The 25,568-nt window shown below is 46.1% G+C and overlaps 1 protein-coding gene across 1 annotated transcript; it reads left to right on the forward strand.

The window, feature by feature from the left end:
• The first annotated feature begins 1,109 nt into the window (after positions 1-1,109).
• Positions 1,110-10,391, forward strand: BHLHE40 (basic helix-loop-helix family member e40). Its single transcript, XM_086939210.1, has 5 exons — positions 1,110-1,725; positions 1,918-1,987; positions 3,808-3,915; positions 6,234-6,360; positions 7,089-10,391. The coding sequence occupies exons 1-5, from the start codon at positions 1,637-1,639 to the stop codon at positions 7,949-7,951; spliced, it is 1,257 nt and encodes a 418-aa protein (XP_086795336.1). The 5' UTR covers positions 1,110-1,636; the 3' UTR covers positions 7,952-10,391.
• The last annotated feature ends 15,177 nt before the right edge of the window (positions 10,392-25,568 follow it).

A 25,568-nucleotide genomic window follows, 5' to 3' on the forward strand; every position in this document is an offset into this window, starting at 1 on the left:
ACGTTTTACAAAATACTATGTTTTCTCTCACTTAGCACCCCCGCCAATCCACACTCCTCTCCCTTTCCACTTCCCCTTAAGCCTGTATCATGCACCCTGCGTGTTGCATAATGTATTTTAACATTATATGCCAGCGTGACTGTTGGAAAATCTGAAGCTAACGCCCCCTGACCCAAATCTAACTGACCAAGCTAGGCCCCCAGTGCGCCCCCCCTCCCCCCCCAATAGACTACAGTACCCGAGATTTGTTTTTAACAAAATGTGGGTCCCTGACACTTTCTCTCTGGGACGCATGCCCCAGCGGATTTGACTGCTCACAGCATGCTACACATATGACTGTCGTGTTATGTCATATGGAGTATGTGGTTCAACAAACACAACACTGGTTATGTAGAACTCAGCCTATACATGCTGTTTCGATTGAAATGTCTGACAGGGGCATGTTAACATAACTTGTACTGACTACTGCCGTTGGTTGGGCGGGTATGTTCATTGCAAGTTCGCAAGCGAGAAGTATTTTTTCATCAAAGGATTAAACAGAATGAGCCTCGGGTCAGCCGAATGTCCGTGTAAACTGCCCGTCTAGTCTTCCAGCTCAGCCTTTCATCATTCTGATGGGGTCGCAGGAGTTTATCCATTTGTATCTCTTCCTTGAGTGACTTTACAACTTGTACATTTGCAATTTTTTTCCCGTTTGTATCATTTATGTAACTCATGTAATCCTAAATCCTTATGTATCGCAACTGGTTCTTTTGTAAAGCGCTCCGACACCTTCGGGTAATGTTCGCGCTATAGAAAATCGCATTAAATAAATAAATAAATCAAACATACATTCACAGCGCCACCAAGCGGCGAGGCAGCAGCAGGTCCCGGGCGCCCTCCCCCCATCCCTGCCAGCGCACGCTGCTGCCCCGGGGATGGCACTCCGTGTGATCAGCCTCCCTTCCCCGTGTGTGTGTGTGCGTGAGTGCGTGTGGGACGGGGGCGGCGCCTGCCTCCCGGCCAGCCAATGGCAGGCCTCTGGCAGCCAGACACGCGGATCTCCCCCCACGCCCTGCAGCATTGGCCAACACGTGCGGCTCATGTGACCGAGGCGGCGGTGGGGTCACTGGGCTCCAGACGTGCCTGCAGTCACAGGGCAGGACACGTCGCGCCCGCGCCCTGCCGCACACTCCTCCCCGCCGCCCCCTGCCTTTTAACCAAGCCTCCGCCGCTGCCTGGCTCCTCATTCACAGGCTGAGGTGTGGAGTGGCAAGTAGCTGGGCACGGAGAGCCGCGGCTGCATACAGTGGGCACGGAGCGCGGACACACGGGAAAGGAAGTGTGCACCCAGCTGCGGGCACACAGGCTATTCAGACACAAGCTCGGAAGTGGGCAACCCACAGTGGACACACTAAGCTCGGAAGTGGGCACTGAGGTGTGGGCATACAGACCTTGCAGCGGACACAGAGACTTGACACTGGAATTATCTGCCAGCGCGCTGGCAAACTACCAGCCGGGCACCACCAACCGGGCATCTCTGCCACCCTTGTTTTCTGGACCTTTGGGACTGTCGTGGGCACCTGGCGCTCTGCACCCGCGCCAACTCCTCGAAGGAAGCTTGGACGCCCAGTCCAGCCGGAAAGTTTCGGGTGCCATGGAGAGGATGACCGCTGGTCAGCCGTCACCAGCCTGCCTGGCCAAGCTGTCAAGCCCGACGCTGGAGAAGAGCAGCCCCGTGCCAGGGTAGGTTTCCACTGCGGAGACACCCCCTACCACCCCACGGGTGCAAACAATGCAGGTGTTCTTGGTGACAACCCCTCGACACCCTCCCACCCCTCTTTTTAATTCTGATATTTTCAGAATGCTTATTTTGCTGTTTTTTTCCCGTTGCACCCCGATTGTGCCCGTCTCATCTGTGTTTACTCTTTTTTTCAGAATGGATTTTGCGCATATGTATCAGCTCTATAAACCCCGGAGAGCGCTGAAAAGGAGCGAGGACAGCAAGGTAAGAAGAACAAGAGGCATTTTACTAGTGCCGCAGCTCAAGCGCCTTGAGGCAGTTCAGCTCGCAGTGCGCTAGATGAAAAGTGAACTATGTAGTGTTGCATTTTGTGCTGTACTGTGCTGTCACGCCACTGGTTGATAATACTGCTGTTAGAAAATAACCACACACCCGCCCCCTGAAAGTCTGGATAGCCAGACTCCCCATATATCCGCACTTCTTTAACACTGCCGTAGACTTGTGGTTTATGGGTGATTGCTGTTGTATACGGCCATTGTTACATCTGGATAGTGAGTGGCACGTTCGGCAGGTGATGGAACTGGAGAACGGGCTGATAGCGCTCTTTGCCCAAGATCACACATTTCGCACACATTTAGAAACCCCTCGTTCATACCCAGAGCTCCTGGTCACGGAGTCTGCAAGTTGCCACTAGGACACACCTCTGAGGGCCGCTTGTCCCAATATTATAATATAGTTATCAAGGTCCAGCCGCTTGCAGTCTACTTACCTCTGGGGCAAATGGGGGTGCAAACGGTTAATACTTCTTAGTACAGGTCTCCATTTATTCACAACCTTCGATTAAGAAGCGCTTTGAAGTGGAATAGAGCTTTTTTAATGAAAAACGTCAAATCAAAATAATAGTTTTTCATGAAATATTATTAATATTAAACAACATGGGTTACAGAGACGAAAACACAGTTTTAGTTAAAAAAAAAAGGTGTTGTTGCGTGGGTACTTCCCCTTGGCGATCAACTGTTTGTGGTTGCTCGATTCCAAACCCGCACGCGCCCTTCCTCGGGCACATTGTTGTGTATATTACCCCAGTTGTGTCTGCAGGTGGGTGTCTGCCCTCTACGGGCGACTCCCGTATGCGCCGGAGTGTTTGCACGTCACATGTGTGATTCCGAGGGGGTTCCTGTCTGCTCCACCTGTCCTCGAGTGCCCTGGTGTGTCTGTGTGATGACACGTTGTGGCAGTCTAGTGTATACGTTTTACGTGCATAAGCCCTCGCTGTATCTGCTCGGAATAGGCCGTGTCCTGTTTGCTGGCTGTTCTTGTGTGTGTACCACTGTGCAAATGTTTACGCACCTGTGTGGGTGTGTCACGGCCCCTGTCTGACTGTATACATGCATGTCTTGTCTGTGTGCACACTTCCTGCTGGGTGTGTAGTGCATGGATTTGATACCAAACGCTCATTACTGACATCCATCCGATCTCAGGGAATCCACGTGGCCCTAAATGCATTATTTATTTATTTGAAATGTATCACAAATGCAGAGTGTTTAATGGGCAAATAATTCGCGTTTATTAGCACGAGCGTGCGTGCAGCACAGTCTGCAGTGTTTACATTGCCCCAGACCCATTCCCTCTTCCCCTTGGCCCCGTAGGGCTCCGGTTTGGTACTGGCGAACTCTGGGGCAGACGTGAACCCTTAGTGCGGAGTACTGCTGCCGTGGTTTCTTGGCGCTTTGGGCACTAAGTGTGGCGGTGAAGGGGGGGGGGGGGTGTAATAGTGTATTTCGGAAGAAGCTGCATTCTTAGATTTTACCCCAGTGTATGGAGGGAGGATGTTTGGGGCATTTATGCCGGCTGTGACTGGGGTAGGTGACTATGGGACATCGGAATATGTGATATATGGGGTATTTGAACCTGGCGTGACTGGTGTACCATATATTGGGGTATTTAAACCAGCCAGGCGTGGTGTATGGAGAGAGAGAGATTGATGTTTAAACTCGCATGTATTATGTCCTGATGGTCAGCTCTCAGACCTCTGTAGCGCTGCCTGCAGCCAGCCTCTAAGCGCGCTCTCCTTCCGCCCACAGGACACCTACAAGCTGCCGCACCGCCTGATCGAGAAGAAGAGGCGGGACCGGATTAACGAGTGCATCGCTCAGCTGAAGGACCTCCTGCCGGAGCACCTGAAGCTCACGGTAAGCGCCTCGAGGAGAGGGCGGGGCACACCTAGCGCTTCGTGCGTCTCTTGTGAAATGTTCCGGAACAGCAAATGTGCGCAATGCGTTTGTAGCGAGGAACTGACCTGTGCCCTTTCTGACCCCAAATACCGCTCCCCTCAACCGTGTAACACTTCACAGGGTGGCGTGCGCCCCTTCCAAGCCTTTATTCAGGTGGAGGAAGTGCGAGGAGCCCGAAAGGCGCTTCAGTTTAACATGAACGCTTTAATGAAGTGCTCTGGTGTTAAATTGTGAATCTTGAAAATTAGTCCTTGGAACCGGGGCTCAGCTCAGCTAGACCTCATTGTGAGCACCCACGGGTGCTTCAGAGGCTAGAGTCCTTACCTGGGATCGCGCAGGAAGAAAAATGCATAATCCCGAGTTTTAGGAACCACGTGAAAAAGCACTTTAACTTTCTACACCTGATTAAGCACCTCTTGATTGTGCGTGAATCGCCCACAGACAGGGCCTAGCAATTGCAGACAGCGTGAGCCTGGAGATGCGCGTAGGGGCACAGCTCCCCCTGGTGGCTTACTTTAGCAGTGCTGCACCTGCATTGGCCATGCCACTGAGGACTGTTTTTTGTTTTTTTTTTGCATATTTTATATAGCGCGAACTCGACCCGAAGGTATTGGAGCGCTTTACATGAGCACCGTATTTACATTACACATTCAGGCATGGGGAGATTAGGGGCCAGATGTAGGTGGCCGTTTGAGGCCATTTACCGAGCGGTAACGGTCGATTTTGGCCATTACCGATCGGTAAAAGGGTGACAGGTATGTAGGGGGCATTATTTTACTGAATCGGTAAAATAAAAAATCGGTAATTTTACCGATTCTGAGGCACCCAGATGTAGGTGGGACTCTTCAGAGTCCCAGAGGCCTTACAGAATCAGTATTTTACCATAAAATTCAATTTGATGGTAAAATACCGATTCCGGTGTGCATGCACATGTGTGCATGCACACCTATGCCATGTGACAGGCAGACCTGCCCTTAGGGCATGTATGCCTGCCACATGGCACCCGAGCCTGTTTTGGGGGTGCCAGAGGGTGTAAAAGTGACACCCCCTGCACCCTTGTGAAAATCGGTATTTAATGGGCATTACCGATTCGGTATTTACCGAATCTGTAAATATCGAATTCTTCCAATTTGGTATTCCAGCACATCTGGAATACCTACATATCCACCCCTTAGATTTACCGATTTTTAATTAACGAATCGGTAAAATTCGGTAATTAAAAATCAATAAATCTATTTTACCTACATCTGGCCCTAAGTGATTTGCCAAGAATCACAGGATGTGGACGCGACCTCGAGACTCGAACCCTGGTTTCTCACCAATCCATGAAAAAGATACATAGTTACGAGTACAACGGTGACATAGGCTGCGAGTAGAGAATGTATCTAGGGTAGAAACACAAGAATCATATATTTATGCAGAAGTTGTATCAATTGCGGCTCGAGAGCTTAGTTTTTTTTAGTTATGTGAGCAACGACTAGCACTTGAGTGCCATTACCTAGTATGTACTCGCCATTCTAATTTATATATCAGTTTGCAGATTATTTCAGTTGTTTCCAATATTTACGGGACATTTGTAGTATCTAGTTCATGGAGATTTGGGGTTAAATATAATCTTGAAGTTGGTGCATGCTAGAAACTTCCCTAGCATCGTACATAGTCACGAGTTTGTGCTCGAGAGCGGCAGGCAAGGGACCTGGCTCAATTTAACAGGACTATAATAAAAGATTTTAAGATTAAAAACATCCACATAAAGCTTTAGTCTGTTTGTCTTCTATTTTTTTTTTAGCAAAAGAATAACCTGCTTTTGTTTTCGTCATTATTATTAAACATAGTTACGTTGTCATAAAACAGCAGTCAGATGGATGTAAAAGAGGAACAGTTTCTACCCTTTAAGTATATGATCCCTCTGCTTTACTGTGCATATAGCGCGGCCTTGGGCGCGAGCCAGACAGGGTATTTTTAGCCATGGTCGGGACTTTCTCTGACTAATTAGCAGCGCGAGGTCCTCGACAGCCAGACAGTAGCAGCCAGAAGAACGTGTGCACGCGCCATGTTTCTGGTGCAGGCCATCCAATTATAGCGCTGTGAGGACCAGGAAGTCGCCGAGTTCTGTTCAACCAGGCTGAGCTGTAGATGCGGACATGGGGGTAGCGCCTGGGCCTCGTTGATTGTTGTATCTGTATGACATGCTTTACACAGTGGTATTTGACTCACGCTACAGGGCTGTATACTATGGACAAGGTTTGTGACCAGCGCCATCTTGTTTTTTTCAGACTCTGGGTCACCTGGAGAAGGCTGTCGTCTTGGAACTGACCTTGAAGCACGTGAAAGCTCTGACCATCCTCACGGAGCAGCAGCAGCAAAAGATCATCAGTTTACAGAGCAACGGGGCACAAGCCGGTGAGTGTCCGCAGGAAGCGAGGGTACCATCGAGGGGAGCTAAGGGGTGGGCTGGGGTAGGTGCTGGGCAGTTAAGGATGAGCATCAGCACTCTGTGTCCTCCTATTCTGAGGATAAGGGTGGTAGAGGCAATCCGTGGACCAGCACTGGTGTCCACTGTGTCCTACTTTCCTGGGGATGGGATGGGGCTTGCATCCCTGGGATGGTACTGGGACCAGTCCTGGATCACCGTGTAGGTGTTAATGGGAGGATGGAGAGCTAAGAAGGCGTCCCACCAATACCCTGCCTCCTTAGCCCCGGGACGCTGCTACCGCAGACCCATGTGGACCTCTAGGCGAAGCTGAACATGAATCCTGCACAAGGTCCGCTCCAAGCTTCTGCCAGAGCTTTGCACCCCACTGAGACAGCAGGTGCCATGGACTCCATAAAGTCAGTGCAGGAGTGCCAGGGCTATCAGGAACAGCCTCTGCCACTGAGGGCAGGCATCCAGCAACAGTGGGTCGCACCAGAGAAGATGTTGCGATTAGGGTGTAGGTGTAGTAGCCAACCTCTGAAGAGAGCACACGTATGGCTAAGCGTGACCATCAGCTTGTTTGCTGTGGAGTCATCTTAACATTAGTTTCTAGATTAGCACCTGTGTGTTGCCAGAAATATTACAGCATTATCATAGAGATGTTCTGCCTTATTCAAGAACGTGTTATAATGCTCATACTCCTTTTTGTTTGCAGGTGACTTGGCCCCCGCGATGCCAGACTCCACGCAGGAAGTCTTCCGCTCAGGCTTCCAAGTTTGCGCGAAAGAGGTGCTGCAGTACCTGGCGGAGCAGGACAGTGAGGGCAACGATCTGGAGTCCTCGCAGCTGGTCGGCCACCTGCAGCGGGTGGCCACAGATGTTCTCCATGGAGGGGCAACCTGGCATGCACCCAAGGGTGCCAAGAGTGGAACCGATCAGAAGGAGAAACCTAGCTCCTTAGCTAAAGCTGCTGAGGGGCATGGCAAGAACTGCGTCCCAGTCATCCAGAGGACATATGCCCACTCCAACGGGGAGCAGAGTGGCAGCGACACAGACACAGACAGTGGGTATGGAGGGGAGGTGGAGAAGAGTGAGACTGCTGCCCAGCAGTACTATCAGAAGGAGTCTCCCCTGGCATACCAGGTACAAGAGCGGGTGCATCATATCAAGAAGGAATCTGAGGACGTTCCTGCCAAGCGGCCCAGAAAGGACACCTCCGACGATGCAGGGTCCCCGTTCAGCACAAGCGACCTGATGGCATCTCAGGGCTTCCTCGGCCCTAACCCTCACCAGCACCCACTCTGCCTGCCCTTCTATCTGCTTCCTCCCTCGACTGCAGCCTACCTGCCAATGCTGGAGAAATGCTGGTACCCCGGGTCCATGCCCATGTTGTATCCAGGGCTCTCCGCCTCCTCTGCAGCGCTCTCTGGGCTGATGGGCTCAGATAAGAACACCTCTTCTTTGCTGATGCCCCAAAGACTGCCTTCCCCAGGGTCTGGCCTGTCGCCCCTGGACTCGTCTGCTCTGATGCAAGCCCTGAAACAGCTTCCACCTCTGAATCTGGAGGCGAAGGACTAGCGCCCAGCCTGACACTGTCTGACTTTCATGTTCAGAATGTGACAGTTCTGAGTGTCTGGAAGAATGGAAAGTGGCAGTGCCCCCAGGGACTCTGACAGCTCCCCGGAGAGGAGATGGCCCAGTGATGAAGGACATATCCAGGGGTCACGATGGCAGGGTGCTTCAGAAGCCTGGACTTTGCACCACTCTGCTGTTGGTGTGAAATAGATCAAGATGTTTGTGCCAAGTAATGGTCCTAGGAGAGTTCTCGATAGGACCCTTGCACCACGGCAGATAAGACGTTTAGGTTCTGAGATGAGCAGGGTCCTCTGAGAGATGCTGTCTGAGACACACGCTTGTAAGGTGTAAATGGCACCTTAGCACTGGTTTTGAGAATGCCATGGGTACGCACGCCTGAGGACGCAAGCTTCATAGTAGTGGTCACTGTTAATCATGGTTCGGTGAGGCCCTGCAGAGCTTCCCTCACTGCACGTAGCTGTCGAATGGAGTAGAGAGTGAAACTCGTAGTGTTTACTGTTGCTGTAGGCAGGTGATGTGGAACGTAGGATCTGGCCGTTCCCCCGCCTGACACTCCCCCCTCCTCCCAATCACAGCCCCAGAGCCTATTTTGGGTCACTCTTTTTCCAATACGTTCAGGGTCTTTACTTTCTTAGAGCGAGCCGTCCAACGAACACTAGAGCCAATACCATAGGACGCTGCCTACCATGCTGCAGACGCAGAATGGACCCCTTCACCCCATGCCCACCTCCCCCCACACACAGAAACTTTCAAGTGCTGTCCAGAACTACCTTCACCACAGTGAAAGATGGCCATATCAAGTCACATACTCAAGTACAGCCCACAGTTGGCACCAAACACTCTTCGAGAGGGTGTCGTATCATTACTGTTGGACCACACTGACTGCGACGCATAGCTCCCACAGGGGTGGCATTCAGTAATGGCCTAGAGTAGTCGAATCCAAGCACGAGACAGCTCCTTACACAAAGCCTGAAAGTTTCCATTGTGAACATGTGATTGCACGTGCACCACCTATGCTTTTCAGGCGAGAATCTTGCCAGCACTTGGTGTTTACTCATCAGCAGCTGACACAGTGCCGCGAGGGTCAAGGTCAGCCCATCCTGCCCTCAACGGCTCCCCAGTGCATTATGGTACTTGTAGTTCATTAGAATAAACCAGGCCTGCAGCACAAACCAAAGTTACATTGGACCAAATTGTTCCTGTGGGTTGGGTGTGATACAAGTTCCGTTGTCCCGAATGGAGGATTTAGAGAGACTGCACTACTAAAACAGACATGCCTAAACATTTATGTTCGTGGTAAGTGTTGCTGTAGATACACATGCTCTGCATACTCCTGCCGATGTGGCGGGCTAGTTCTGGCTTTTCATTGAGTAGACGATTCTGGGATTTGTAATCCTAGTTCAAAGTTGTTCCAACTGAGCTAGGACACATGAAAACAATGATTTGAAAAAGAGTAGCCCCCTTGCTAGGCTGCCTTCCCTACATCCTGCTTATTTTCTTCTGTACTCAGAGGAACAATTTACATAGCTGAGGAGTCCTTGTCATAACTGTGTATCTAAAACACTATGCAGGTGCATATCTAATGGGTAACCTTATGCTTTTGCCATAAACATCAACATAATATGAGTAACACTCACACGGTAACTTCAGAGGAGGAGTATTTTATTTTTATGCTAGGGTTTTTGTGAAGAATAAAAGGTGCACACATTTCAATTACCAAATGCATAAAGTTAGAATGTACTAACTGGATTTGAAACATTTGAACTGCAGATGGTTCCAGAGTAAAGTGAAAATGCCTAGGAAGGTTGTACACCTGCTTTAAATCATTGTGAAAAAAAATGTCGTGCTCCCGCCTACATCTAATGTAGGGCTGAGTTATGACACCTATTGAGCACATGTGGTCCTATTCCGTTCACGAAACTCGCCCGTGTTACGGGGGGACAAAAACATATCACTTTGTGGCGAGATGTTTACTGCACTGCGAAAGGAGAAAGAAAAACAAGAGAAGTACGAAGATAATTACCTTTTTTTCTTTCTCGTCTCATCTTTTGTGATATATAACGTCCAAAGATTATGGGTTTGTGGGCTGGCTCTCCCCTTCCCACAATGCACTGAGCTTCCTGTTTGGAAGAGTGGGTAGAGTTCATACAGGGGTTGCCTTTGTGTGTAAAACTGCAATGATATATAGAGATATATTTATATATTTGAAAGATCACAGATTTTGGTCAAAAATGCTCTGACTTGGGAGTACTTCAAAGATTCTGAGTCACTCGGCTTCTCTATTTTTGTTGATAGCGAACTACTTTCTCTTGGGAGAGGCAGAGTGTTTATATTTTGGAACAGTGTAAATATTTTTTATCTGTGAGTCAATGTTAAATACTAATTTTCAAATGCTCAATAAAATAATATTTTTCCTGTGGAAGTCAAAGGTGTGACCCTTATTTGTGCAATAGTGTGTATGCCCAGCGTTTCTTGATGAAATTAATATCCCACCACCTTTCACTATCCTTGCACAAGGAAGAGGTATTTATCAGAGATGCAAAGGAGAAATTAACAAGACACAGATTTTTAGCGATCCAGGAACACACTCGAAGCCCTTAACGCCCACTATACTTCGATCACCAAGCAACTCATTCGACTACTGCAAACCATTCAGAACTCGGAAGCCAGACTCCTCTTCAACCTCACACACGGAACTCACATCACACCTCTGGGAGCTCCAGATACATGAACACACTCATTTGAAACTCCTCACACACACATTCAAGACACTAAACAACTTAAGCCCCAACTACCTGAACAGTTGCATCTCCTTCGACCAACCACCCGGACACCTCTTCTCCACAGGGCTCCTACGTACACACACCCCACGCAAACACAACCAAACCAGGAGGACAGGCCCTCTCTTACATCACTCAAAGCGTGGAACGGCCTCCCACTACACCTCGAATTCTGCGGGAAGCTGGAGACTTGACTTCTCAATTAACCAACACAAACACCTGTTCCGCCCCAGGATTTCCCCACAAATGATCACACACTTAACAAATACACCTAATATAACTACATAACATGTATTCATTGGGAAAATATAATGTCAATCGTGATTCTCCCTTCAGTATTCCAACTTGCAAAATCTATCAATCTTCCAGCCACCCCCAAAAGAATCTTCTTCATCAATGCTTGTGTTCTTAAGTGAATTCCATGCCTACTATATGGGTATTCCAATATCCTTTTCAAAATTCCAAGTTTCTGTCATATGTAACTTCGGGAATTAGAAGTCACTCAACAATTGGTTTTCCGAATGGTACATCAAATACATGATGCGTCCAACAATAATGCATGTTCAATTATGTCATCAATATTCCACCACCCATATACATTTTAAACCCCCCACCCATAGTGGCAGAATACCTTATCCCCAATGGGAACAAACTTATTCGGGAACCCACAAATAGGGGAGCACAAGTTCTAGGCAGAACGAGGACAGAGTCACGGTGATCGATTCAAAGACATCCTTCACGTTACTTTTTTAAAATATAAATTTTAACCCTAAGGAAAATGGAAAGCAGAGAAGAGTGATAGTAAAGTTATTCTCTCTTAATAAACTACATTTTAAGATAGCTTAGGTGATAAATGCATCTACTGCAGAGAATAATGCTGATAACATGCAGATAGCATAGCTCGTGGTTTTGACTTAGGTTGGCAATACTCTCTGGTCAAGCTCCTTATTAATTGCTCAGGCAGTTGATACGCCAGTTGCATACAATTACATATAATGCAAAGTTAATAAATTCCTTTTAGAAGTAAAACAGAAAAGTTCAGTGGGTTAACATTTTTGTTGGAAGCCTTATTTAAGCTTAGATCAGGTAAATTGGCTTGGTGTGTTTATGTGCCCTCTGTAAACATATACACCTAACGTTTTACTATTTAAGGCTGATGGGCATGGGTTTGGTTGGGAAGCAATAATTTAATAATAGCGGAAACATTTACTTTACATGTTTGTTTGGGTTGGGAGTAGTTTTGGGGGCTGGTGGGCTAGCAGTAGTTTTCAGGGCTGGGGGTTCAGGGATTTTAGGGCTCAGGGCAGAGTACAGGAAAGGGGCAGTTAACAAGCTAAGGGGCAGTTGGGCTGGGGCAGGAGGTAGGTGGGCGTAGATTTTAGAGGGTGGGGGCTGGTTTTAGGGCTCAGGGAGGGGCCTGGGGTCGGAGTAGTTTTTAGGGGGTTGAGTTTTAGGGCTCAGGGCAGGGGACAGGAAAGGGGCAGTTTTCAGGTCAAGGGGGCAGTTGTGCTGGAGCCGGGGGGAATTTTGGTAGGTTTTAGGTATGGGGGCTGGTTTTAGTGCTCTGGAAGGGGGCTGCAGTCGGAGAAGCTTTTAGGGGATGGGGGGTTGAGTATTACGTTTCAGGATAGGGGGTCGGGAAGTTTATAGGGCTAGGGCGGGTAGAATAGACTACAAGAGGGCCGAATTGTAGGGCTCAGGGCAGAGGGGCAGGAGTGTGATCTTTATCACACATGTCCCTTTACCAATCAAGTCTTTTCCACAAAATTGCGTGGTATAGGCATGCGTGGTAAAGACATGGTTGTGGTTAAGAACGGGTGGTTCAGGCATGCATTGTTGAGGCATGCGTTGTTCCATCACACAACTGTTTGAGGTAGAGCAGTGGTTCCTACTTCCTTGGATCACAATATTATCCAATACCGAGGACTAGAATTAGTGTTAACCAGGTCAAGGAATTTTATTTTTTTGTTAGTGCACTAAACTTATCAATGAGAGGAATGTTTATTTATTTATAAAGTTTTATATAGCGCAAACATGACCCAATAGGGTATCAAAGCACTTTACATGTGGTAAAGAAGAAAGAAACAGGTAAAACAATTTTTAAAATGTATTTATTTAACACGTTTTATATAGCGCTGGCAAGATCAGAGGGTATTAAAGCACTTTACAGCATCATTGAAAGCATATACAGAGGCCCCGGCAGAGCCAACTGCAGTTAAGATGTTACTGGTGATGTCCTCATCTGAAATATGATGTCCGTATTGGACTAGTTACATTACCCCAGGAGATAATCACGACGATGAACGATTTAAAGAGCAGGTTCTGTTAGGAGCGCTTCAATAGTATATGGTTTGATTCCCTGGTGATGTCTTGTTGTAGACCAGAATCAGCAGTTTTGATTGAATCTGTTGACGTCTTTTTGGATCTTATAAATTCTGTAAATGTTGATTGATTCTTGTTTTATCTGGATTGCAGTGGCGGCTCCTCCGCTAAGGCGGAGGAGCGTCGCCCTACTGAACAAAAGGAAAAATACAATAATAACTATTGTTATTATCATTTTAGTTTTCCTATTTCATCAGTGGCTCTTGGTGCGGGCCTGGCTAGAGGGGGGGGGGGGGGGGGTAGCGGTTTACACTCCAAGTGCGCAAGACTGCCACGGCGCTCAGACCAATCACAACACTGCATTGCAGCGTTGTGATTGGCTCTGTGGAGCTAGGGAGCCCAGGTGCTTCCTGCTGCTGGCTCGGACTGCAGGAAGAGAAAGAAGATGATGGAGGAGAGGCAGCAGCCGGCCGCTACAGGCAAGCGTTTTTAAAATTTTTGGGTCGTCTTTCTTTTCTTCCTCCACCCCCCCCACCAACCGGGTCCTGTAGCAGCCACTATTGCTGGATTGTTGATTTATCTCGTTCCTATATAGGTGCCATAAACACAATTGACGGCGACCAAGAATAACGTTATTATTAAACAAATAAAGGTACCCTATGCATTGAAGAAAAATAGAGCGGGTGGGTGCGACTGAGATTGTAATCGTCTAAATGGATGGATTATATATACAGTGCCAGTTGTCAGCATTTCGCAGATGAAGAGTACTCCCAGAAATACAGGTCATGTGGCACTGGAGACAGACAACGAGTAGCTTAAGGAGATACATTTGCACCTCCAGTGCCAAACCTAAAACTGTACCCTTGAAAGTAGACAGTCCACTTTTAACAACCATTGGCAAAGCCAATAGGTCTCCCCTTTGGGACCTATTGGTTTTGATAATGGTTTTCAGCGATTCTGTAAAACATCCATGATGATGACACCATGACCACGGAAGGACTGGGAACCGAAACCTGGCAAACAGCTCGCCCGGCACCCCGGGGGGGTTGCTAGTTGGAAGCACCACTCCTCACCGCTGCAGCTTATGTTTTAGGGGACGATATTGTCCCTACGTTAACAAAAACGGCCCCTAGGAGTCCAAAACCTGCCCTCACCCTGGCGACCCACCGGGGAAACTCCCGGTGCCCGCTACGGCCAGTCCAGCTCTGAGCATGACTAGAGAGGTCACAAACGGGATACGGCTGTGTCATTTTGTAGGCATGCACACCAATCATCTATATCTATACTAATATAATAAAGAGAGAGCCCAAACCTTTGAGGCGGGTAATACAGCGTTGGAAAGGACAGTTGCAGCAGAAGGACATAGGCTATGCAGACGCCCACCATATACATTTAAAAGGTAAAAGAACCGTGCCAGCAAAGTAGTCCCTTGTGGGCGTGTCTGCGTTGTGCTGTGGGCGTGTGCAGGGGGCATGGGCGTGTGCGGGGCGCGGGATTACGGGGAAAAAAAAGCGAGCGTTGTGCCCAATATTTCATTGTTTTTTCTTCCCAGGTTCTGTACATTCCAGCTCCGGGTGTGCTTGCCCCGCGCTCCCAGTGACGTGCACCTGCTTTACTGTATGGAGGTCAGGCATGGCGCTATTCCCAAGGGCCAGAAGGAGCGCAAACAGGGGCCATTGTGCAGGAAATGTAATCTCGGCTTAACTTCCGGTGAAGCCTGAAGCGCACACTGGAAATTTTCCACTTCTGTTGCGCACAGGCCTCGCGCCACGCACTGTCGGACACAAGGCCCGCCTCCACGGAAATAGCAAGAAAGGGACTATCCCTCCCCCGGGAATATGTGATGATATTCCGCAAACCAACATCCCGCATACCATCACTCCGCAATTTTTATAACGCAGGACTATTACTCCGCATAGACATCATTTCTAAAACTTTTACAACGCATATGACTTTATCACGCATGCCATTATAACGCAAATGCATGTGTGGTAAAGTCATATACATTGTAAAAGTACATTATTCACTTTCCACAGCATTCTTTTATTCTTTTCGCCAGACATCGTGATGTTCAATAAAATCAATAGCCCTACGCGACAGAATTCGCCTGTTTTTCAAGTGCGTTCTTGAAGGGGGCAACTTCTTTTTGGACAATTGTTTCGGCCGGTCCCGGCCGAGAGAACTGCACTCCCACCCAAGCAAAGGAAATGGTGGGCTGCCTCACGCAGACTGGCTGCGTTCGAGTATGGCAGGTCAAACAGCTCTTAAAATACGCCAGAGTCTGTTGCTCATAGCTCACTGGAGAGCTTTAATTACACATGTTTAAGTTGGCAGAGCGGAGATCCACCGAAGGATTTGATTTTAAGGAGGGTGTACTACGAGTCCCAGAACTCTGTCAAGACACGCCCACCAGAGGACACGCCCACCAGAGGGAACAATTCACCGAAGAATACAAATGAAGTGACTCGTTCTCCCTCCTTTCCTCCGCCAGCTGATTTTGGTTTGAGCCCGTGAGCAAGGCACAGGTAGCGCTGAAACGCTTAGGGCTACTGATTTTATTGAACATCACGATGTCTGGCGAAAAGAATAAAAGAATGCTGTGGAAAGTGACAGAATTCGCCTGTTTTTCAAGTGCGTTCTTGCAGGGGGCAACTTCTTTTTTTTTTTTTACCCTTTACACCCTAAAAACGAATCCCACCCTGCTCCCTTTAAATACCCCTGCACCCCATAATCATAACCCACCCGTACTCCTTAAAATACCCCAACATCCTTAAACACTAACCCATCTTAACCCTATAAATATACCCTGTACCCCAAAACCCAAACCTATCCCTAAACCCTAAAAATACCCCTGTACCCCAAAACCCAAACCTAGCCCTGTACCCTATAAATACCCTGTACCTCAAAACCCAAACCTACCCCTGAACCCTAAAAATACCCCTGTACCCCAAAACCCAAACCTAGCCCGGAACCCTAAAAATACCCCTGTACCCCAAAACCCAAACCTACCCCTGAACCCTAAAATACCCCTGTACCCCAAAACCCAAACCTAGCCCTGAACCCTTAAAATATCCATGTACCCCAAAACCAAAACCTACCCCATAACCCTAAAAATACCCCTGTACCCCAAAACCCAAACCTAGCCCTGAACCCTAAAAAATAACCCTGTACCCCAAAACCCAAACCTACCCCTGAACCTTAAAATACCCCTGTACCCCAAAACCCAAACCTAGCCCTGAACCCTAAAAATACCCCTGTACCCCAAAACCGAAACCTACCCCTGAACCCTAAAAATACCCCCATATACCTCAGTACCCCAAAACATATATCCCTATACCCATACTTACCTTATCCAAACATTTAAAAAAACATGCTTTTACCATTCATGCATTTACAACAAATTTCGTTGTAAATGTATGCGTGATAAAAGCATATAAAATGTAATGCCATGCGTTATAATGGCATTGCGGAGTCATGGTACTTTCGTAATGAAAGTATGCTGAGTGATGGTATGCGGAAAGAAAGTTGCGGAATAATGGGTGTTTACCCTCCCCCGGTAAGTACATTGGTGGCACGGCAGCCACATCTCCAGCAACATACTCATATTTTTTCACCACCCATTTGAAAAATGCACAGGTCTCTCTCATTGATGGCCAGCACCGACATACACTTTTAGACACACCTCCCTCCACAAGTTCTAGAATTGCGAACTTTAGAGCTGGGGAGCTATGTTCGAATCTCGGCATCAGCTCAACATCCTGTGATTCCAGGCAAATCGCTTTGTCTCCCCATGCCTACCACAAATGAATGTGTTCTTCTGTAATGTAAATTGTGCTCATGCCATGTTGTCGAGTTTGCGCTATATAATATTGCAAGGAAAAATAAAGTAGGGAAACTCGAGTTCACACACTATTGAACGCGCACTCTTAAGTGCATCAGCAGTGCACTGTGAATCGGAGCGTTTCACAGGCCTGTCACAGATAAGAAATGCTATCAAAACGAAATCCTACAAAACAATATACTACTGGCCGGCAGCAATTCATACCCGGACAACGTCGGGACGGGCTGCTAGTGTGCCTATAAAATGACGCAGAAATGTTTTTTCATTTTTATTTACTTGTCTGAGTTGGATTGGCAAATAACAAAAAAAGTGAACTTTTTATAAAGTAGATGGGGAAGCAACACGGAAGGCGAAGGCAGGGGAAACACAGAGGGTGCGGGTGGTTGGGAAGCAATACGGTGTGCAGAGGGGGTACGAATTAACACCAGGGCCAGGAAGCAAATCAGCAAGAGAGAGAAACAAAGAGTGCGGAGTTGGAACAGAAGCACAAGTACTAGCAAGAGGAACGCAGAGTTGGTGGGGAGAAGCACTTGGGTGAGGAAGTGACACACGTAGGGGATTGAGAAACTCGAGAGAGCGAGCACAACACTAAGGGAAGCAGAGAAGAGGTACATGGGCATGAGAGAAAGAGCAGCAAGGAACCCAGTGGAAGGGCGAGGAGAAGTACATAACTGAGGTAGCAGGAAAACACATGCACTCTCATGAAGTGTTTAATCATAAAGACGAAAGAAGTGCCTGAAAAGTAAGCAGTGGACGGACAAAAGTAATGAGGCCATGCTCGAGGGGAGGGATAAACATGAAGGAAAGCTCAATTAGCGGACAAAAAAAGCAAGAAAATCCGAGTGACAAAGGTATGCAATAGGCGGGCTCTAAGCCCACTGTAAACCAACAATACATGTTTTTCACGAACAGACAGCTTGCACTGTGTGGTAGGCGAGACCTAAACATTTTACAAGATAGCAATCCCAATTTGTAATTCCTCAAGCTCCCATATAGGGAACAATCCTGGAAAGCTCTCACAACTCTCGACCATGCTATGTTATGTTATTGAGAGCGTATAAAGCTAACATGCGCCCTGGAGTCTCTTGGCACTTGGAAGGGAAAACAGAATCAGAATAGTAGTAGAAAAATGTAAGACAAGATTCACAACTAATGTTATTTGGCTTCTTGATCACCAGGAAAAGTTTTAATTTAGTTCCAAAAAGACAGAAGCTTTATTTCTTCATTAAATCAAGGTGCACCACACTTCTCAAGTTAGGTGCTGGTACAGAACAGGACCGGTCGCCAATCCTTAGCTTCTAGAATGACGGTATTTCGAAGGGGACCTGGCATTGACAATAAAGAGACTGAGTGGCACATACTGGACCAGTCTAATTTGGAGACATTTCGAGAAGCGACAATAGATGGAGGAGAGCTTTAAGCAGAGGTTCTTAAAATACCTATAGGCTTTTAAAAGATGCCAGTATGTTTGCTTAAGATTAGCAAGACTAGAATGAACCTGGGAGCAAAAATCACCAACCAAGCTCTGGCTGTGCATTGTCTGAAGTTAGTTGGAGAGATTTATGAATGTCCAAATAAGGGGCCCTGCAGAAGCTGTTCTTACCTCCAGGTCAAGAATCTTCTGTCCATCTCAGTGGACTACAAGCGTTGCTGGACAATAGTCAGAGTTAAGCACCCTAGCTCCTCCAAACAACACACCCCAGCCCACATGAAGGAAAAAGAAATTGCAGGCACGCATTTTCATGAGCTCTAGCTGAAAGGACTTCTACAATGTTCGATAATGAAAAACCTGCTACTGGGCGACACGTGCCACCTGGTCACTTGCACGCCTCTCACCACAAGACAGGCATTTTTGTAAAAGTCAGCTACAAGTGTGTGTATGTGTCCATGCCACATCTGAACAGTGAACTCTGTCCTGTGGCTGCATCTCACCATACATGATTTAATCTGGAATGTCAGGGGATCCTAAGTCATATCCTTACACTTTTGTGATAATCATATCAAACCAGGTTATTACTGTGTTTAAAAAATGCCTAGTAACCCAGGCCATGTCTTTGACAACTTTCCTAACTAGGCCCACGTTATCTCCACCGTGATACACAATTAAATGTTGAGATGGAGCCCCCCTCCCCCGCCCCCTCCACCCACGTTTGGGACTGCTGTTCAGACCATTATCCAGAGTTGGGAACACTGCATATTGTTCGTGTTAAAGGACAATTGCCATTTTACCTGCTGGAGCACTCTCTATACACTGATTACAAAAACCGGGTTGGACAGAAAATAGGTTTTAAACATGGGGCCTCTGCCAGATGTGGCTTGGCTTTCTGCAGTCGTCACAGTTTCTGATAAATACTGCCCCTGGCTCCTTCCTCCGAGCCAGTAGGCTTTATACATCTGGACTTTTGGAATGACTGCTGCACCAGGATGAATGGGAAACTGAACAGAACTGGTTTCACCGGAAGATGCAGCTTTCCTCCTTGCTGGGAATGAGCATAGAAACTCAGGAGGAAGCTTTGTTTTGGAGACCTGCACTGAATGAAGAGGAAGTTCTAGCATCCATGGATGGATCAACTGTCCTCTAGTCAGTGGGTGAAAAAGAAATCCCAAGGGACTGATGCCCACACAAAAGTAAGCTGCCCAGGTGCCACAAGGATCTGAACTGTACCATCCCAGACTTTGTGGAGCACACATCAACCTCTTCTAGCTTGAGAGGCACACACGCATCAATTATTAAGTATTGATTGAGTTGTACGGTGGTGTAGCATTGGTTCAGGCCTGTGTAGTGTAGTTCCTATTTTCCCAATAGGCCCTGCGCATTGGAATAACATAAACAGTAGTAGCGACGTAGAAGTGCGGATCTTCCAGGCCTCCACTGACTATGCTAAACTTAATTGGGTTTGTTACCAACTAGCTCAGAGGTCACTGGAAACTTTCTTGACTGAATAGGAAGTGATCAGCTTCCCTGGCACAGCCAAGAAGGGATTCCGTTTTCCAACAACCGTGCAACATGACAACTTTGCTCCTCAGATAAGAGTCAATCTCTAGAGTCGTGTGAAACAATAGACAGTTATTTTACTCAGTCAGTGGTTGTGCAGTTTACTTTCACAATATGTAGAGAATAGAGAGACGGGCAGGGTAACATTTATTGAACAGTCTTTCTTCTCGTACAAGAGAAATGAATTGCCACAATTGCAATACTTATTATAAAAAGTATGTACAGTAAGATGAGTATTACGAAATAATACTGTAAAAGCATTGATATGGTTTCTTAGCCATACAATGGTTTAAAATGAATAAAACATATATACATTCATATATACATTAGGCTAAAATACTCAACTGGTGCTTCTAACTACGCCTACCCCAGTGTACCTGACCTAAGCCTAATACTTGGGAGGGGAGTAAGTAAGTAGCTTTAAGTTAAGTTGGTTTTGCCAAGGTTTGCTTCAAGAATTCTCTCTAAGGGTTTAGTCAACACCATACCTCTGGAATAGAATGATGGAGGTCTGGTATCTCCTTCAGGGGGTCGATATCCCAGTCACCCGCAAGGGTAGGCCGGAAACGCCGGAGCTGGATTTCTCTGCAGGAGAAAAGACAGCGTCTCTCTCAGCGCGTCGAGGAGGAGGAGGAGGGGCAGCGTCCGTGGGCAGCTTGCATCTGCTGGGCTCTTGCAGGGGACGGCTGTTCAGCTCCTAAGTTCACCACACCATCGTTCGCTAGTTAGCAGCGATAGCAGTAGCGATAGCAGCTATGGTATCATCAGCATAACAGCAGCTTCGTCAGCAGCGATGGCATTGAGGCAGCTAGCGTTTGCTTAAGGCAACGTTGGTAATATTTGTACCTGAAAGGTGCCTTGTTTGACGTAGGTTTTTGGACATAAGACGTCAATAAAGATGTCACTAGGAAGTGATCGTCTATCAGTGCTCATTAGAGTTCTATTACTAATCAAAACATAGCAAGCGGGGCTTTCCCAGGTTGCTGAGTTTTTATCTTGTTGAAGAACTCGGAGTGTTAATCTAGGAATCTCAGATAGTAACTTCTGCTATGTCATTGCACTAATTGGTTGCAAAGGAAGTGGCAGAGAAAGCGATTCTGAAATGTGGCTCTGTTCGTGTGAGGCCAGAGACGAGTTTCTGAATATTGCATTTGATCGGTTATGCCAATATAGGGGTACAAGGGGATTATAGCCGTATAGGGGCATAAGGTCACAGTATCGATCAGGGTCCTAGATTAGAACACTACACCCACTCCACGAATTCATGTCCATCAAATTACTAAAACTAGAGCAATAAGATGCATGTGTAACATTGCCCACCCCAAAATACATATATGCATTTGAAATAGGCGTATTTGTAATACGTGAAAATGTAGGTACTGTACGTTTTTGAAGCATAGAAATCATTAAAAAATTATAGCATATGAAATCAATGAACGATTCTGCAAAAAGAATTACACATGAAATATCTCTGAATACAGAAGAAGGGTGAGATAATTTCATCACATATAAATGCATTGCAATAAAATGTGCTAGAGGCTGGTGCAAAGTTGCTATGTCTCTAGATGTATTTAGAAATAGAATTATAAGCTTCTGTTCTCTATGAATAGTTTTACCTTAAGCAAAGAATATTTCGTGCCAAAAAAGGGTGAATGTTAAAAAGTGTTCAATTCAAAAGAATTATTGTTTGAACGGGGAAATTAGAGTTCCAACGCTTTTAGCAGTTTTTGTTGATCAAAACTGAAGGCCGAATTCAGAGTTCATGGGAACGCCGTGTGTCGGAATGCTTCTCAAAAGTTATTGTTTCTGTTCGGGTGAGAACATCATATCAGACAGGCTCTCAAAAAATTGGTCTACAAAATCAGGTGACAGTTCGACCAAATTCGATAGTGCTGTAACTTGGCAGGTGTGAGAATGATTGCTGTCATCAAAGGCAGGATCAGCAATGCTCACAGATCGTTGTACCTGGATGATGTTGCTTTTGTCACTCGCTCCACTGTTACCACTTGGTCGTAGTACAGGAGTCTCAACGAATGCCGTCAGCAGGGTTGGTAGCCGCTGGGGACAACACAATGCGTGAGCCGTTATCGGACTGAGCAAAGTATCGACATCCATTGGTACTGCTGATGGAAGTGCAAGACAGGTGTCCAACACGCATTCATCTCCGCATAGCATACATCGTAGCACAGGTAAGATGCAGTTTTGCCATATAGGTCTGAATGAAAGGAACCAGGTCATGTTTAGATCCCTCAGCCTGGCCAATCCAAGGACTTTAGTTATTCTGTCCCGGTAGCGCACTGCTAGGATTGTTTCTTCCATTCCCATAGGAGTCATGTCTGAGCTGTGGCTTGCCATATCGAAGCAGGAGGGTCAAAAACAAAATCCCTGCTACAAGTCCCAAAAATAGGGGTATGCCGCCAAAAGCAGAGTGGACAAAATTTGGAACGATTCCCAGAATTGCTTGAAATGGTGTTAGCAGTCCCGTAAAAATCGTCTTAAATATGCCTGGGATGCCTGTGGCACTAGACATGTTAAGGAGTTGGCTCAACATTTCTACGAAATGCACGGGGCAATTTGTTGATAAAAGATCATGAACCTCCGTAGCTGTCCTTGCAACTAGGAGATCATACGTCTCTTTTGATGACGTGATGGGCACTGTTGTCTGCAAAAGCACAGACTTCATTTTGCTTAAAGTATCAATTCGTATAGAAGAGAAATGCAGACGAGGCCAGATGGGAGTCTCTATGTCTCCAGGGCCGCTCGGGAACAATGCTTGCATACAGCATTTGACCATGGAAGTTACGCTTACGAGATATGCTTTCCCTGGCAAAAGGCCACAACATCTGTGATCCGTTCTTAGAATGTAACTCCCATTCGCGAGTTGCATAAAGAAGGGCTCTATCTGCGTTGCAGGTGTGACAAGCTGGTGGCATGAAAGGTTGTTAGAATTACCTTCACAGGCTCCGTGTAAATTAATACCCTGGCACAAAAGTATACCGCTTAGTGAACGTTTACAGTTTTCACCACTAAGAAATACATTTTTGTCGCTGTCACTATAGCATGAATGTGTGTATGGTAATTTCCATGCTGACTTAACATATCCTTTACCTAATCGTTCATACTGGCCAGTAGGTATGTATTCAAGGCACTTTTTAAATCGGAAAGTTGTTATCGGAATAGTGATAATTCCGTGTATTATCCATTCAATGACAGGACTTTCTGACATTGTCAATGTTAATCTCTCAAGTTTTTCGATGCTCAGGATTGTATAGTCTGCTCCTTTCTGTGCCAAGCTGATTTGTTTATCAGTAAGGTTAAAAATGGAAAACAATGACGTTGTGTTGATTAAACGCCAAGGCACATAGCCTGAACGAAGATTTTGCAGCGTCCAGCCTAATTGTACAATAGAACGTAATTGTGACTGGCCATGCTGTAACATTAGCAAGTCTCTGTCTATTATATCAAAGGCAGAGGATACAATATTGTCCAACGAATATATTCTGGAGGACAGAGTCATTAACCCATTGTCCACTACAGAAAGTGATTTTTCCAAATTAATACGATCAATTTCTCGTATTTTTTCAGCTGTTTCAATTTGTGTGACTTTCCAAGCCTCGTTGTATGCAGCATAGATACTGGTCGCTATGAAACGTTTTTGACGCTGTTTGCGTGGTCCCATAAGAAAATCGCGCAAATCAGCACCCTCTTTAAGTAAAGACAAGTGTTGCTTAATTTCAGCCAGTGTGGATGATCCTAGCCATTCGAGGCAGAGTTTCCCTACACTGTATGTTGTTACTATCCCTGGATGTTGTCTCTGGGAGTATCTAGGGTCTTGTCTGGTCATTTCTAACCCCTGTGTTTTGTTCAGGAATCTATCTTGACAGTTGTTTGTGTCAGTAGGCCAGATTAACCACTTTTTCCAATCAGGATGTGTTCTGTTAAAATGTAAAATTTTAGTTACGTCTATCTCAATATCCGTCGTTACATTTTCAGGTATTGGCTTCGGAATAGACGGCTTGTTTAGGTCTTTGATCTTAGCTAGGCCAAGACAGGATGTTTGGTGAATTGTGTCATTTAAAAACATCATTTGTTCTGGTATCATGCAGGTTCTGAATAGTGCTTCTAGACCTTGTACCTGCCACTCTTTCGTACCCCAAATGGTTTTTGTTTCAATGTTATTTTTCCAATAATCAAAACCAAATGTCATCATTTTTTCATAAAATGCTTCTGAATATATTAATTTAGTGTTTGTCAGCATTGTTTTCATTCCTGTTTTATCTAACAGTTTGTAATAAAACGTTTCTGCATCACTGGTGTTAAACCCTGAGAAGTACTTGAATTTCTCAAAGAATGTTTTAGAACTGCTTTTAGGTGGTGTAGCACAATGTTCCTATTGATTATACTTAAAAACATTTCTAGGTTGTGCAGATTTATGCAAATAATGATCGCCATAGTGTGTATAACAGAACAACTGTTCATAACTAGACGAACCTTGTAAATAATCATGTTCTGTGAATCTAGCTGACATTACTAAATCAGACATCATGTCATTAATACTGTTAAAGTCCCAATCATCAGAGAATGTACTAGGTTTTACAAAGTCACTTAAGGAAACCTTCAGTTGATGAGGATACTTCAGGATTTCGACCGGACCATAGATCTCATAGTCAGTTTTCTCCCATACTACCCCACCGGGTATTGGAATGGCTGTGACATTTACTGTTGACAGTTCTCTTTTCTTCACGTGGGATGATCTGTGTGGTTTGAGGACCAAGTTGATGTTCTGACTTGCTGTGTCCATTGTACTATATTTTCCCTCAATGAATTTTCCCAAACAAAGTACCATGATGAGCCAAAGCAGGAGGAAAAATACACCTAGACCGAACCAGAATTCTAACCAAGGGTAGATAAGGTAGATTTCCTTCAGTTGATGAAAGAGTTCCGTTGCTTTTTCTTTAAAAGTCTTTTTTATTTCTGGCATCACTTCGGGGTTACTTTGATCCTCGGAAAAGTTGTCGAAGTCGATGAAATAACCAGAGGCAGTTCTGTCAATTGTTGGGATTGTTCTTTCAATTTGTCTTTCGGTAGCACTTTCTGATGCCACATTATTGTAGACTGGTGTTTCTTGACGAACTGTTTCAATCTGTATCTCAAGAGGCACAAGTTCCATGGCATTATTGCATAGTCCCTCTCTGTGCACTGCAGGCTGATCGAATGTGATTAGTCTTTCAGTTTGAACCTCTTGGATTGTTGCAAGTTTGGGTATTTTGTTGTTTCTTGGGAGTCCACTGGGCCTACTGTTGATTATAGGCCACATGCTTGTGGTTTTACCAGGTCGATAGATACAACTCTGTTCTCCTTTTTACCAGCAAGGGGCGGTAGTACTACTGATCTGGTTCCGGTGACTGCCAAGACAGGTACTGCTTTTCTGTAAGAAGGCCCAAATTCCTTCTTCACCGCTATTTTTTCTCTGACTAGATCCCCAATCTTTGGAATCCAGACAGGCCTCGCTGGGGCTGTTGCTTGTGGTGCCTCGTCAGTGGTAGCTGGCTATTGCTTTAACTTTATGTTGCTTAAGGATTTTCTTGTTTCATTCAAGTCCTGTAAAACAGCCAAACGATCTTTGATGTCAAAGTCTGTTTTCTTATCTTGTACCACTGA

Source organism: Lissotriton vulgaris, chromosome 9 (genome assembly GCF_964263255.1).
Source record: "Lissotriton vulgaris chromosome 9, aLisVul1.2, whole genome shotgun sequence".
Lineage (NCBI taxonomy): Eukaryota > Metazoa > Chordata > Amphibia > Caudata > Salamandridae > Lissotriton > Lissotriton vulgaris.

Coding starts and splice junctions, on each gene's coding strand:
- BHLHE40 (XM_086939210.1), top strand. CDS start 1,637: ATGGAGAGGATGACCGCTGGTCAGCCGTCACCAGCCTGCCTGGCCAAG. Junction 1,988..3,807: donor AAAGGAGCGAGGACAGCAAG/GTAAGAAGAACA, acceptor TTCCGCCCACAG/GACACCTACAAGCTGCCGCA. Junction 6,361..7,088: donor GAGCAACGGGGCACAAGCCG/GTGAGTGTCCGC, acceptor TTTTGTTTGCAG/GTGACTTGGCCCCCGCGATG.